This window comes from Triticum urartu, chromosome 5A (assembly GCF_056163025.1).
Source record: "Triticum urartu cultivar PI428250 chromosome 5A, HENAU_Tu73, whole genome shotgun sequence".
NCBI lineage: Eukaryota > Viridiplantae > Streptophyta > Magnoliopsida > Poales > Poaceae > Triticum > Triticum urartu.
In genome coordinates this window covers 567303348-567318904 of record NC_141877.1, presented here as the reverse complement: position 1 = coordinate 567318904, position 15557 = coordinate 567303348, and the positions used below count along the sequence as shown (strand labels likewise).

The following is a 15557-nucleotide window of genomic DNA, read 5'->3' as shown; positions in this document are numbered from 1 at the left end:
AGTGTCATGAGCTAACTTAAGAGTTTTTAGTTCTTTAGTTAGAGCCTCAATATTCTCCTTATCATTGTCATTCGTTTTATCTTGATTAGCATGATTAATTGGTCTTTCATCATAGTATTCATCACTAGAGTTGTCAACAAGCAAATCATCACCTAACAAGTCATCTTCATCACTATTGAAATCAACATACTCGGGGTGTGTTACCTTAGGACCTTTGGCCATGAAGCATCTTCCAATTCCTTCATTTGGTGAGTCAAATATGTCGTAGGAGTTGGTTGACACAAGTGCTACCGGCAACACCTTCATCTTGAGTATCTTCGGAGTCGGAGTGATAACTTCTCTCGGAGTGGCTGTGGGAGTCGGAGCCGGATACCCATTCACCAACATGAGCTTGATGTCTTCTTCTTGTGTAGCTCCTTGATGATTTTTCCTTCCTTTCCGAATCCTTGCTTCTCCGTGAGTATCTTCGTTCATAACGATCATCTCTACTCCTTCTCTCTCTTGGTGGTGATTCTTTGCTTCTTCTTCTTGGAGAATCTTCTCTTCTCTTGTAGGGAGCCGTACACTCATCGGAATAGTGTCCGGGTCTTCCACAATTGTAGCAGTTTCGCTCTCGACTAGAAGATCTTTTGTCATTGTAGGATCTTGACTTGAAGCTTCTATCTTTGCTTCTACTCTTGTAGAACTTGTTGAAGTTCTTCACCATTAAGCTCAATTCTTCATTGAAGTCTTGTTTCTCACTTGATGATGTAGGGGCTTCACATGAGGCTTTATAGGCACCACTTGATTTGTTGTGAAGTTCCTCTTTATCCTTAAGTGACATCTCATGAGCAACAATTCTTCCAATCACCTCCGTTGGCTTGAGATCTTTGTAATTTGGCATCATTTGGATCAATGTGCACACGGTATCATATTTTCCATCCAAGGCTCTTAGAATCTTCTTGATGATGAATCTATCGGTCATCTCTTCACTTCCTAAGCCGGCAATCTCATTTGTGATGAGAGCAAGTCAAGAGTACATTTCAGCGACACCTTCACCATCCTTCATCTTGAACTTGTCAAGTTGGCTTTGAAGCACATCCAACTTGGATTCCTTGACGGAGTCGGTACCTTCATGCATATCAATCAAAGTGTCCCAAATTTCCTTTGCATTCTCAAGACGGCTGATTTTGTTGAATTCTTCGGGGCACAATCCGTTGAAGAGAATATCACAAGCTTGAGCATTGTATTGCAACATCTTCAACTCATCCGCGGTAGCTTCACGGTTCGGTTCTCTCCCATCAAAGAAGTCACCTTGCAAACCAACACACACAATAGCCCAAACGGCGGGGTTATGTCCAAGAATATGCATTTTCATTTTATGCTTCCAACTAGCAAAATTAGTACCATCAAAGTAAGGACCTCTACGGTGATAATTTCCCTCGCTAGACGCCATACTCTCCTAGGTTGTGAAACCAAGGCTATGACCACCAAAAGCTATGGAGATCAAGCAAATGGAGACCAAAGCTCTGATACCACTTGTAGGATCAAAAGTATGTCTAGAGGGGGGGTGATTAGACTACTTAACCAAATAAAAACTTAACCTTTTCCCAATTTTAGTTCTTGGCAGATTTTAGCTGTTTTGGGACAAGTCAAGCAATCATCATACAATTCAAGCAAGCATGCAAAGAGTATATTGGCAGAGGAAAGTAAAGCATGCAACTTGCAAGAATGTAAAGGGAAGGGTTTGGAGAATTCAAACGCTATTGGAGACACGGATGTTTTTCCCGTGGTTCGGATAGGTGGTGCTATCCTACATCCACGTTGATGGAGACTTCAACCCACGAAGGGTAACGGTTGCGCGAGTCCACACAGGGCTCCACCCAAGGGTAACGGTTGCGCGAGTCCACACAGGGCTCCACCCACGAAGGGTCCACGAAGAAGCAACCACCCACAAAGGGTCCACGAAGAAGCAACCTTGTCTATCCCACCATGGCCATCGCCCACACAGGACTTGCCTCACTAGCGGTAGATCTTCACGAAGTAGGCGATCTCCTTGCCCTTACAAACTCCTTGGTTCAACTCCACAATCTTGTCGGAGGCTCCCAAGTGACACCTAGCCAATCTAGGAGACACCACTCTCCAAGAAGTAACAAATGGTGTGTAGGTAATGAACTCCTTGCTCCTGTGCTTCAAATGATAGTCTCCCCAACACTCAACACTCTCTCATAGGATTTGGATTTGGTGGAAAGAAGGTTTGAGTGGAAAGCAACTTGGGAAGGCTAGAGATCAAGATTCATATGGTAGGAATGGAGTATCTTGGTCTCAACACATGAGTAGGTGGTTCTCTCTCAGAACATATGAGTTGGAATGGTGTGTGTGTTCTGATGGCTCTCTCATCGAATGAGAAGGAAGTGGAGGGGTATATATAGCCTCCACACAAAATCCAACTGTTACACAGTTTTCCAATCTCGGTGGGACCGAATCAATAAACTCGGTCGGACCAAAAATGTAAACCTAGTGACCGTTAGAGATTTTTGGTGGGACTGACATGCAACTCGGTAGGACCGATATGGTTAGGGTTAGGGCATAACGTAATCTCGGTGAGACCGATCACAAAAACTCGGTGAGACCGAATTTGGTAATTAGCTAACCAGAGAGTTGGTCAGGCAAACTCGGTGGGACCGATTTTCTCTTTCGGTGAGACCGAGTGGAACTCGGTGAGACCGAAAAGTTACAAATGGGAAACACTGAGTTTACATTGCAATCTCGGTGGGACCGATTCGCTCTTTCGATGAGACCGAAAAGTTACGAAAGGGAAACAGAGAGTTTGCAACCCCATCTCGGTGAGACCGAGATCCTTATCGGTAGAACCGAATTGCTAGGGTTTGGCAGTGGCTTATGACAAGTGAAACTCGGTGGCGCCGGATAGGAAGAATCGGTAGGACCGAGTTTGGCTTAGGGTTTAGGTCATATGTGGATATGGGAAAGTAGTTGAGGGTTTTGGAGCATATCACTAAGCACATGAAGCAAGAGGCTCATTAAGCAACACCTCATCCCTCCTTGATAGTATTGGCTTTTCCTAAAGATTCAATGTGATCTTGGATCACTAAAATATAAAATGAAGAGTCTTGAGCTTTTGAGCTTGAGCCAATCCTTTGTCCTTAGCATTTTGAGGGTTCCACTTTCACATCCATGCCATGCCAATCATTGAGCTTTCCTGAAATAATCATCTTGGAATAGCATTAGCTCAATGAGCTATATGTTGTTATGAATTACCAAAACCACCTAGGGATACTTGCACTTTCACTCCCTCCGCTACCACCACCACCAAGAAGGAAATACGACCACCAGCAGGACGAGGGGCTGGGGGCTTTCAGGAGCTTCATGTCATCGCCTGCATCTTGGGTGGCGCTCAGGCCCCAGCCTCTTAGCGCATCTTCAAGCAGTTTGCTTGTGAGGTGAACGCGGCCCTCCCTAGGCTCGAGGCCACGCGTCCACTCAGGTGGTCCAAGTGCACCATCACCTTCAGCGCGTCCGACCAGCTCAAGTGTGCGGCGACTGCCGGCGCCCTCCCGATGCTCTCTCGCCCGTTATCAGCAATGTCCTTGTCACCAAGACCCTCATCATCGATGGCAGTGCGGGGCTTAATATTCTTTCTATTGAGATGTCCGATCGCCTCCAAGTGCCATATGATCCGTTGCATCCCACTAAGCCTTTCTCAGGAGTGACCGACGGCTCCACCACTCCTATAGGGCAGATCCGCCTCCCTGTCACCTTCGGCCAATGCGACAACTACTGCACCGAGCTCATCAACTTCGACGTTGCCCACATCCGCCTTTCGTACAATGCCATCCTTGGATATCCGGCCCTGGCATAGTTCATGGCGGTGACCCACCATGGCTACAACGTCCTCAAGATGCCAGGGAACCGCGACATCATCAGAATTGCCTGCAAGGAGAAGGACGCGGTGTGCTCCCTTGAGCGCGCCTACCAGGCTGCGGCGATCGAAGACCCAGACAACGAAGGCGCCATCTACCCTACTGAGGTTCTCCCCAGGAAGAAGAAGCTGCAGATCCATCAAGAGCCTCAGGAGAGTGGTGTCTCCAGCCGTACCACCCCAGGACCTGCGCCCACGGATGGGGCGCCTCCCTTCCTCGCATAGGAAGGCACGCCTGACACCCTCCTCAGGCTGGGTTCAGGGGCTCTCTTCTAGAGGGCCTCTGACTTAGCCAATGTCATGAGGGAGGCGCTTGGGCACCACATGGAGGCATGCTTCATCGCACGCTTCCCTCGCGAGGGCGCAACGCACGGGGTGCCAGGTGCTCAGGAGTTCACCACCAAGGCGACCGAGGAGCTTCAAGAGGCGAGAGTCATGCGCGGTGACCGCCGCCTACCACCTGGCACGACCCCTTGTCCTGGTGAGGACAATAAGCTACGTGTCTGCGTCAACAACCCAGGGCTCAACAGAGCCGCACCCCAGGAGCGCTTTTGGACTTCGTGTGTTGGTCGGTGTGAGGGTCCACCTCACAACTATGTTCGCATGCCCTTTGGTCCGCCGAGCGCGGTTGTTACCTTCCAGCGCCGCCTATGAAGCATCATGGCGGCTCAGGAGGCCAGGCACCACGCGGTCCTGGTGGAGATGGCGACAGTTCTTCATGAGCCTCCCGAGCCTCCAGAGGCTCCCGAGGTTCAGGACCCAGGCGGCTCGTGAGGAGCAACCTCTTCAACACGCATCTTCACCTACTTCAACATCTCTTCAGCAATGGTGCCAGATGACATTTTCCAGTTTATTTTGTTGGGGGCACCCCTCGTGATGCATTATCCCTAGACCGCATGGGCCTTTCCTGGGGCATGTACCTTTCTTGCATCTTCCAGTCGCTCTATTGGGGGTGCCCCTCGGGCTACATCATCCCCAGGCCGTGTGAGTCTGTCCCTGCGGCATGTGTCGTTCTTGCATCTATCCGAACTAGCTTTACCTCCTCCCACGAGTTGCCTTATGATTATTATATGCCTGCCCGGTACTTCGATACCATGAATGTCGTACACCCTTGCAAGCCCACCCACGACCGCCTCATGACTAAGGACTAGCACGGCGTCTGTGCTAGGGTCCGTCCCTGTAACGTCGCTAAATCCAAGAGGCTGAGCTTTGGCTCGCGGGCCAGCTCCCGTGTACTTCACCTCCCATGGTCCTTGGTGCCTTGTTCTCGCATGAGCTAATCATGGGCGGACGAGATAGGGCGCGTGACTCGGTGCCTCGCCACCACGGGAGCCGTGTGCTGGTTGTCTTTCTTCAGGATTTTTGCATGAGAAGGCTGGGCACGGCGTCTGTGCTCGGGTCCGTCCCTGCAGCGTCGATAAACCCAATGACTGAGCTCTATCTGGCAGGCCAGTCCCGTTCACATCACCTCCTGGGGTCGTTGGTGTTTGGCCTTCTCATGTGATCACGTCAGGAGATTCATTCGGCGCAGGTTGTCTAACCATCTCGCAGGGCCATCACAGCTGTCAAGAATCAAATTCAGGCGCAACCCGCCTTGAGGTAGGGCCTCGTGAGTCCCGCGTTGGCTCACGAGTGCCCAGACAGACCTCGTCTAGCCCTGCCGTGCAAGCCACGTGTCAGGGCGGGGTTGTACACACCCCAGGGGTTCCACTCAGAGGGAGCCCCCATCCACGCACCAGTGGAAGCACCATGCTCCACGCTGGCAGTCGACAAGGTCGAGGAGCGGCTATGCTCGTGCAAGTGCGGAAGCACCATGCTCCGCGCTTGTCGTGGAATTGTCACGGCAGATGTCCTCTTGCAAGGACTTGATCGTGGAGCCATCGCAACTAGGAAGCTTAAAGGGGGTTAATCGGGACAAAGGACACGCGAGGTTTATACTAGTTCAGCCCCTTACGGTGAAGGAAGGCCTACGTCTAGTTGGGTTGGAATTGCTTGAGGTTTCGGTGACCAGGGAGCGAGATACGCTATGCCCGATTCTCGATCTCTTGTTTCTTGTCCCTAAGCCACCAGCGGGTCGTCCCCTTATATACACGGGTTGACGCCCTACGGCTTACAGAGTCCCGACCGGCTCATAAACAGTGTCCGACTCGGTGACTAGTTATTTTTACCTTACAATACAAGTTGCGCCCTCATGGTGGCTTATCACCATGGGCCCTAAATCGTCTGTGGGCCTTTAGACCCTTTACTGAACCGCCATCTTCACATCTTGGTCTTGGGCTTCAGATGGGCTTCTCTTTGCGTAACCCGGTCCCTCCTGGCCGGCTTACGTACATAATTATATCCCCAACATTAGGCCCCAGATTGATTTGAACCGGTTCCTGTCAATCTTAAAAAACCTTATAAACTAGCCCTTAGTCCTCTGTTTTGTGCGGAAATTCTAACCCGTCGTGACGTCATCATCTGGATCCGGGTCAAATCTCTGTGGCATCATCTTCAATAAATTTCATATTTTAATCCATCATGTCCTCCAACGAATCTTTGACTTTACTGACCATCCCGAGAATCGAGGCATCGGGGCCGCTGGATAATGATGCTATGGTCTCCTCGTTTTTTGCGCCGTCTTGGTCGGTCCTTCCTTATAAATAGGCACGACCTAGGTCCTTTCCCATTCTCCTTCTTCAGTCGTCTTCTTCCTCGCACCTCCTTTCTTCAGTGCTCAAGCTCTGCCGCCGCCATCGAACCCCTCATCTTCATCAACTCCGGCCGCTGCATCACCCTGATTCGGACCAGAAAACGACGGCGACCCTCCGCAGCTCGTCCGCATCTGTGAGTTCTGTTTATCCCCTTTCTCAGATCTGCATTGGTACTGTTTTTTAGTTCGTCGACGTTCACCGCCGCCCGATGCAAACCTCCATTAGCTCTCACCTCTAATCCCTTGCTCAGATCGTAAAAATAACATAGAACTGCCGCGGAGGATGTTTTGTGCTTATTCTGTATGAAAACAGATCTCATTTCCTTGTTTTTGGAAGCCCTCCTCGAGTATATGAACTTCCCTGTACTGCTTTAGGTCTAGAATTTTTTCCTTTCAGAGCATCGTTTGATCCAAAAAAATGATTGCAACTTGTGAAACCTGTTTGTTCCACACTTAACCAAAAACTGCGTCTGTTGACTCTGTTTCAGCCATAGTAGTTCATGTGACCGGTTTAAGATAATACTGACTGTCAGCACTGCCTGCTTTTGGCGACTTAAGACAATTTTCATCATCTTTAATATCTGCAGCTGTTTAAACATTATCACATAACCACCTGTATGTCATTAGGCCCCTACTTAAGCCGCCATCTCAGACAACTCAATAATGCTTATTCTCCGGGTTATAATAAACCGGAAAATTTCCTTTATCTTGTTGTAGGCTTCAATTTACTCAATGGCACCCAAAGCTATTAAACCTCCGATTACCTGCAACTGGGTCCCATCCATTGTTACGGAGAGCAAACTGTCAGAGTTTGTGAAGTCCGGCCATCTGCCCAAGAGGGACGTCATGTCTTATCGTGCTCCTGACCCGTCTGAAGAGAAACCTCAACCCAAGGAAGGGGAGGTGATCATTTTTACCGATCACATGAGCCGGGGATTTGCTCCTCCCGGTTCAAAATTCTTTAGAGACGTTTTGCACTTCTTTGACTTAAGACCTCAAGACATCGGGCCCAACTCCGTGTCAAATATCTGCAACTTTCAAGTTTTCTGTGAGGTCTACCTTGGAGAAGAACCCAGCCTACTTCTGTTCAGGGAATTGTTCTATTTGAACCAGCAGAATGAATGGGCCAATGGGCCTAGTCTGGAGCTTGGTGGCATATCAATTCAAAGGAGAAGAGACTGCCTGTTCCCTTATGCTGAATTGCCGAGTCATCCAAAGGACTGGAACCAGACATGGTTCTACTGCCAAGATACTTCTCCGGCTGGCGAAAATCCACTGCCCGGCTTCCGCGCATTACGCCTTGAACCTACTCACCTGCTGCCGGATAAGTTGACAGCTATTGAACGCCTGCCACTCACCCCCAAAATCAAGAGGATTAAAGCTCTTTTAGGGAACGGCTTAGATGGCATTGACTTGGTCCGAGTCTGGATTGCTTGGAGAATAATTCCGTTAAGCCGCCGCCCCGGCTTAATGTGTAATTATTCAGGCGAGAAGGATGACCCTCAACGTCATAACCCTGACGACTTACCAGATGACGTAGTGGAAGCTACAACTCAGTCCTTGTTGAAACAGGGCATAGTGAATAGTAACGCCTTCGGCTTACTACCTTTTTGCCAGAAGAACCCGACCCCTGCAGTAAGTTTCCAGCCATCGGGTTATGTTTTATCATATTAGGCTGTATTCTTACACATAACCAGTTATAACCTTTTACAGGCAAATGATAGCTTCTGGAACACGCAATATGATCATGAGGCGGCCAAGAAAGCCAGGGCGGCCAAGAGAGCCGAAAAGAAAACCACCAAGCCCACCACCTCAAGGAAAAGGAAGCCAAGCGCCTCTGAGCTGTTTCAGCTTGATGATACTGATGATAATGAGGAAGAGGTAACCTTTGAATTTCCCTTTCTCCTTTATTTCTACCTTACTGATGCTAACCTTCTTTCAGGAAGACACGGGCAACAGCCAACCCGTCGAGGAAGAGGTAATTGTAATCTCCTCCGACTCCGAGCTTCGGCCGTGTCAGAAAATTCGAAGAGTAACCCGGAAAGTAAGATTTTCACATCCTTTGGCTTACCAAGATCCTGACTTTCTTTTGAAGCGACAGATTTATGAGAGCCGGAGGCAGACCCGGACCAACAAAGACGCGGAACTCTCCTCCGGCTTACCTGATGTGACCAGGAAATGCCAGACCGAGGTTATCTCCGATTTACACCTTCTTTTTCCTTTGGCAGGTTTCATTTGTTAGCCTCTCAATTATTCTGACTCCAACTATCAGGATATTTCACCTTCCTCCGGTGAGTCTATGCAGTCCAACATGCCAGCCTTCAAAACTGCTCCCGGGTAATATAAACTTGTTGTAGCTTATGCTTTATTTTACTCATATTTGCTGTATTTAACCTGTCTACCTTTTCCACAGTGTGCAAGTAAAGCCCAGCAAAAGGGCAAAAAAGAATAAGCCGCCCCAAGAGCCGGTTGTGACTGAACCAGAGCTGGGCACAGCTGCTCCTGATGCCTCTGCTCACGAGCCGCCGCCTCAACCGTCTCATGATGTTCCTATATCTTCCTCTGACCCGCCTACTGAACAAACCTTCAACGATTCTGGTAACCCGGAGGCTCCTAGCCCTGCCAAGGAAAATGATCAGGAAGTTGAAATTCTCAAGACTCAGTTTGTTGAGCCGGCACAGCCGTCTGTACTTGCCAAGTGTTCTAAAGAGGAATTGGTGGAACGCCGGAAGGCCAAGCTGGACGTCATTGACTATACTCATTTGAGTATTGGAGAGATTGTCTCCGGCTATATCAATCAAGTACAAAGCAGCCGTGACCTGGAAATTGACATGGTGAAGCAGATACAGCAAAAATCTGAGGTATGACTTATTCTAGCTTACTTTCAATCACACTTACTGTACCAGCCCCCAAGTCTATTGCTTATGAATAAATATGCTGTAGACTTACAAAATTGTTAGAGCTACTTGCCCGACTTAAAGAAAAAATAATTGAACCGGATGTAACACAATACCTTTAACTTGCGATATACATTAGCCCCCAAGTGCCAAAAATCTTTGCTTGCAAGGTATTTGGGACTTAATATTCAGGACTGGCTCAATAATTTAGAAAGCTTCGGTATACATTAGCCCCCAAGTGTCAAGTATCTTTGCTTGCAAAGTGCTTGGGACTTAATAGTACTTACCATAACTTTTACTACTATCCGGTGTAATGCAGGCCACCATAAGTAAATTTGAATCGGAGATTGCTGATTTGAAGAATCGCCTGGCAACCCAGGAAAGTGAAATTGAAAAGGCCAACTCCAAATTTGAATTCAGCGTCTCTGAACAAGAGAAGTTGAAGCAAAATTTTGAATCGGAGAAGAAAATTTGGGCTGATGAAAAGGCCGCACTGGTGACCCGGGCCGAGACAGCAGAGGCATCGCTTGTGGAAGCAACAGCTGAACTGTCTGACTTAAAGCGCCAGATATCTCGAATGGTTTCAGCAATCTTCGGTGAGTGACTTACTCAAACCTTAAACACTGTAAAAATCCTTGAATGACCATTTCAGTTGTCCCCTCTGACTCACCTTATGCTTAATAACGCAGGCCCCAGGAGCACAAATCTTAAGCAGAACATGGTGATCAAGCTGAAGGCAGTTTATACTCTGGTGGAACAACTCTACACCAGGTCACAACATGCTCTGGCCGTTGTGGCTTTATCAAACGATGTTCCTTATCTCCTGCAGGATGTGCTGAAGCGGCTTGCTGTGCTACCTTAGTGAATCCAAGAGTTAAGACGAGCATCTGCAAGAGCCGGAGCTATAGCCGCATTGAGCCGGGCCAAGGCATGGCTTCCAGAACTAGACCCCGCTGATATTGCTCTTGGGTATCCCAGTTTAAAGGAAGATGGCACCGTGTTTAATGATAAGGATTTCACCGCCTGTGTGAAGGATATACGTCCGGTGGCTACTCTTATTGGGAACGATACTGACATCACCAAGTGTCAGCCGGGTTATGACAAGGAGAATCGAAGAATCCCCATGCCGCATTACGACAATGTCAGTTTGATCCCTCCAACCCGTAAGCACACTTTGCCCCTGAAGTCGACCCAACCGGTTTAATAGATGATGAAGCTGAGTTTGAAGCCTTGAATGGCATTGACTGGGCCTCATCATCCTTCTAGGACAAAACAGCCGGCGGAGAGACGGAGAAGGATAACCCGGGGGCTTCAAGTCAACCCCAAGAGTAGCTTGTCAGGCGCCACCTGCTTATGTCATCATAGAAAACAATGCATCATTCAGACTCGGGGAGTCTTGTAACAAAGTAGAAGATACCTTGAGTTTTGCTATGCCTTTGCGCATGCTTATGGCCCTTAATACTTGCATAAGCCGCCGCCATTATTCTCTTTGTATTTTGTATGAATCTGTTATGTCTTTTGCAAAATACCTTGCATTGCCCTGTAGTGCTCACAGCTGTTTTTTCCGGCTTATATAAACCAACCCCTGAGGGTAAATTTAACTCCTGAAAATTGGCACATATAAGTTCACCTGGTTCTTAACAACCTGATGTAACTAACATTAATTCTGGAAGATTGTAATGTATTCCATTGTATCTTCAAGAGGGTCACAAGATACCTAATGTTGGCACTTGTAAAATATAATGAAAAAAATTCAAGGGTTTCTGATTCGAATACGATCAGTGACCCGTTCCAAAGGGGTTGAGCTAAGATTCGGATATGATCTGTTAGCCCCCAGTGGCTGTGGCGATGCTAATCAAGTGGGTATCGACAGCTATGTTCTCTTTGGTTCGAATACGACCTATGTTTGAACAGGAAGCCCCCAAGTGACCATAAGAGTTATTTAATGACGCTGATTCGAATACGATCCACGTCAGACCCAAAAGGAGTTAAGCTATGATTTAGATATGATCAAGAAGCCCCCAAGTGGGTTTGGCAGTATGCCGATCAAGCGGGTATTGACAGCTATGTTCTCTTTGGTTCGAATACGACCTATGTTTGAACAGGAAGCCCCCAAGTGATCAACGGCTAGATTCAGATATGATCATAAGCCGAACCAAAGGAAAGCCGGATTCAGATATAATCCGCTTCTCCTTGGTTATCTCCACCACCTGACAAGGAAAAAACACATAAACCTTTTTGGGAGTGGAAAAAAGGACAGAGGTCCTGCTTTATTGCTTTATATAATATACATAGTATAAGTATATACACATTAGAGCCGACGGCTCAAGTATAATAAGGCCGAAGATGAGCGATATTCCATGGCCGACGGGTCTCCTCCTCCGACTTACGGGAGTCTTTGTGCTCTCAAACGTCGATAAGGTAGTATGATCCATTGTTCAGATTCTTGCTGACCACAAAGGGTCCTTCCCAAGGAGGGGATAGTTTGTGCATGTTAGATTGATCCTAGATGAGTCGGAGCACTAAGTCGCCTTCCTGAAAGGTTCTGGACTTAACCCGACGGCTGTGGTAGCGACGCAGGTCTTGCTGGTAAATCGCCGAGAGGGCTATTGCCAAGTCTCGCTCTTCATCCAACAGGTCAAGTGCATCTTGACGAGCTTTTTCATTGTCTTCCTCAACATAAGCCGCCACACGGGGTGAATCGTGACGGATGTCACTTGGCAGGACCGCCTCTGCTCCATACACCATAAAGAAAGGCGTGTAACCCATAGATCTGTTAGGTGTAGTATTGATGCTCCAGAGTACAGAAGGTAACTCCTCCACCCAACAACCCGGCGTCTGCTATAAAGGGACCAAGAGCCGGGGCTTGATACCATTCAAGATTTCTTGATTGGCTCGTTCTGCTTGACCATTTGATTGAGGGTGAGCTACAGCTGAAACGTCAAGCCAGATATGCTCTTGTTGACAGAACTCTTCCATAGCTCCTTTGGAAAGGTTAGTACCATTATAAGTTATGATGTTGTGTGGAAAACCAAAGAAAAAAAATCACCTTTTTCATAAACTGGATTGTTGTGGCTGCATCGCACTTACTGACTGGCTCCGCCTCCACCCACTTTGTGAACTTGTCAACCGCCACCAAGAGGTGAGTCTTTTTATCCTTAGATCTCTTGAAAGGCCCGACCATATCAAGCCCCCAGACTGGAAACGATCAGGTAATTGGAATCATCCGCAACTCTTGAGCCGGCACATGGGCTCGTCGTGAGAATTTCTGACATTAGTCACATTTACTGACCAGGTCTTCCGCATCAGCATGAGCCGCCAGCCAATAAAACCCATGATGGAAGGCTTTGGCCACAAGAGATTTTGAGCCGGCGTGATGACCACAATCACCTTCATGAATTTCACGAAGGATCTCCTGACCCTCTGCCGGTGACACGCAACGTTGAATCACTCCAGTAACGCTATAATGATGTAACTCACCATTGACAATTGTCATGGACTTGGACCGTCGGACGATGTGTCTTGCCAAGGTCTCGTCCTCCGGCAACTCTCCGCGGGTCATGTAAGCCAAATAAGGCACTGTCCAATCCGGGGTAACGTGGAGAGCCGCCACCAGCTGTGCCTCCGGGTCTGGTATTGCCAGATCTTCTTTTGTAGGTAACTTAACAGAAGGGTTATGCAAAACATCAAGAAAGGTGTTAGGCGGCACCGGCTTACGCTGAGACCCCAGCCGGCTTAAGGCATCCGCCGCCTCATTCTTCCTTCGATCAATGTGTTCCACTACGTAACCCTTGAAATATCCAGCCACATCATTGACTTCACGACGGTAAGCTGCCATGAGGGGATCTTTAGAGTCTCACTTGCCTGACACCTGTTGAGCCACAAGGTCTGAGTCTCCTAAGCATCTTACCAGGCTCAAGTTCATCTCTTTGGCCATCTGGAGACGATGGAGCAGAGCCTCATACTCAGCTGCATTGTTAGTGCAAGGAAACATAAGCCGGAGCACATAACAAAATTTGTCACCTCGAGGGGTAGTTAATACAACTCCAGCCCCCGAGCCTTCCAACTGTCTGGACCCATCAAAGTGAATAATCCAATAAGTGTTATTGGGCTTCTCCTCAGGTGCCTGTAGCTCTGTCCAGTCGTTGATGAAATCCACCAAAGCTTGAGACTTAATGGCAGTGCGCGGCGCGTACTTCAAACCATGAGGCCCGAGCTCGATGGCCCATTTGGCGACTCGTCCTGTAGCTTCTCTATTCTGAATAATGTCTCCCAAGGGGGCAGAACTTACCACAGTGATAGGGTGACCTTGGAAGTATTGCTTCAGCATCCGGCTTGCCATGAACACCCCGTAAACAAGCTTCTGCCAATGAGGATATCTTTGCTTTGACTCGATGAGTACCTCACTGACATAATAAACCGGCCGTTGAACCGGATGTTCCTTACCAGCCTCCTTGCGCTCTACCACAATCGCCACACTGACGGCTCGTGAATTAGCAGCCACATATAACAGCAAAGGCTCTTTGTCAATGGGAGCCGCAAGAACCGGCGGCTCAGATAACTGCCTCTTCAAATCCTCAAAAGCAGCATTAGTGGCATCACCCCAGACAAAGGTGTCTGCCTTCTTCATTAATTGGTACAACGGTAGGGCCTTCTCACCTAACCGGCTTATGAACTGGCTCAAAGCGGCAACACGACCCGCCAATCGCTGGACATCATTAATACATGCCGGTTTAGCCAAAGAAGTGATTGCCTTAATCTTCTCCGGATTAGCCTCGATGCCCCTGTTTGAGACCAAGAATCCCAAAAGCTTGCCTGCAGGCACACCAAATACACATTTCTCCGGGTTAAGCATCATTTTGTAAACCCGAAGATTGTCAAAGGTTTCTCTGAGATCAGTTATCAAGGTTTCCGCCTCTCTGGATTTCACTACTATGTCATCCACATAAGCATGAACATTGCGCCCAATCTGATCGTGAAGACAATTCTGTACACACCGTTGATAAGTTGCCTGGGCACTCTTGAGCCCAAACGGCATAGACACATAGCAGAAGGCTCCGAACGGGGTGATGAAAGCCGTTTTCTCCCGGTCCTTAACTGCCATCTTGATCTGATGATAGCCAGAATTAGCATCCAAAAAACTCAAACGTGCACAACCTGCCGTAGCATCAATGATTTGATCAATACGGGGGAGAGCAAAAGGATCAGCCGGACAAGCCTTATTTAGGTCCGTGTAATCCACACACATCCGCCAGGTGCCGTTTTTCTTGAGTACGAGCACCGGGTTAGCCAACCATTCTGGGTGAAAAACTTCAACAATAAACCCAGCCGCCAAGAGCCGGGCGACCTCTTCTCCTATAGCTTTTCGTCGCTCTTCATTGAATCGCCGCAGAAATTGCCTGACCGGCTTATACTTCGGATCAATATTAAGAGTGTGCTCAGCGAGTTCTCTCGGTACACCCAGCATGTCAGAAGGTTTCCATGCAAAGATGTCCCGGTTCTCATGGATGAACTCGATGAGCGCGCTTTCCTATTTAGGATCCAAGTTGGCACTGATGCTGAATTGCTTAGATGAATCGCCTGGAGTGAAATCAACAAGCTTAGTCTCTGCAGCCGATTTAAACTTCATGGCCGGGTCATGCTCCATAGTCGGCTTCTTGAGAGAAGTCATACCTGCCGGGTCAACGTTATCTTGATAAAATTTGAGCTCCTCTGCTGCACAGACAGACTCGGCGTAAGCCGCATCGCCCTCTTCACACTCGAGGGCCACCTTTCGGCTTCCATGCACAGTGATGGTGCCCTTGTAACCCGGCATCTTGAGCTGTAGATACACATAACACGGCCATGCCATGAATTTGGCATAGGCCGGCCGCCCGAACAAAGCATGATATGGACTCTTGATTTTGACCACCTCAAAAGTTATCTTTTCCGCCCTAGAATCATGCTCGTCTCCGAAGGCCACCTCTAGCTCAATATTCCCCACAGGATACGCCGACTTACCAGGCACCACTCCATGGAAGACGGTGTTGGAAGTCTTTAAATTCTTGTC

The 15557-nt window shown here is 48.3% G+C and overlaps 1 protein-coding gene across 1 annotated transcript; it reads left to right on the top strand.

Moving 5' to 3' along the window:
* Positions 1–7343: 7343 nt before the first annotated feature.
* On the top strand, positions 7344–10370 carry LOC147972924 (uncharacterized). Its single transcript, XM_087524508.1, has 8 exons — positions 7344–8246; positions 8325–8492; positions 8554–8589; positions 8713–8802; positions 8884–8948; positions 9025–9472; positions 9828–10104; positions 10198–10370. Exons 1-8 carry the CDS (start codon positions 7344–7346, stop codon positions 10368–10370), a joined length of 2160 nt encoding a protein of 719 aa, XP_087380634.1.
* Positions 10371–15557: the final 5187 nt, after the last annotated feature.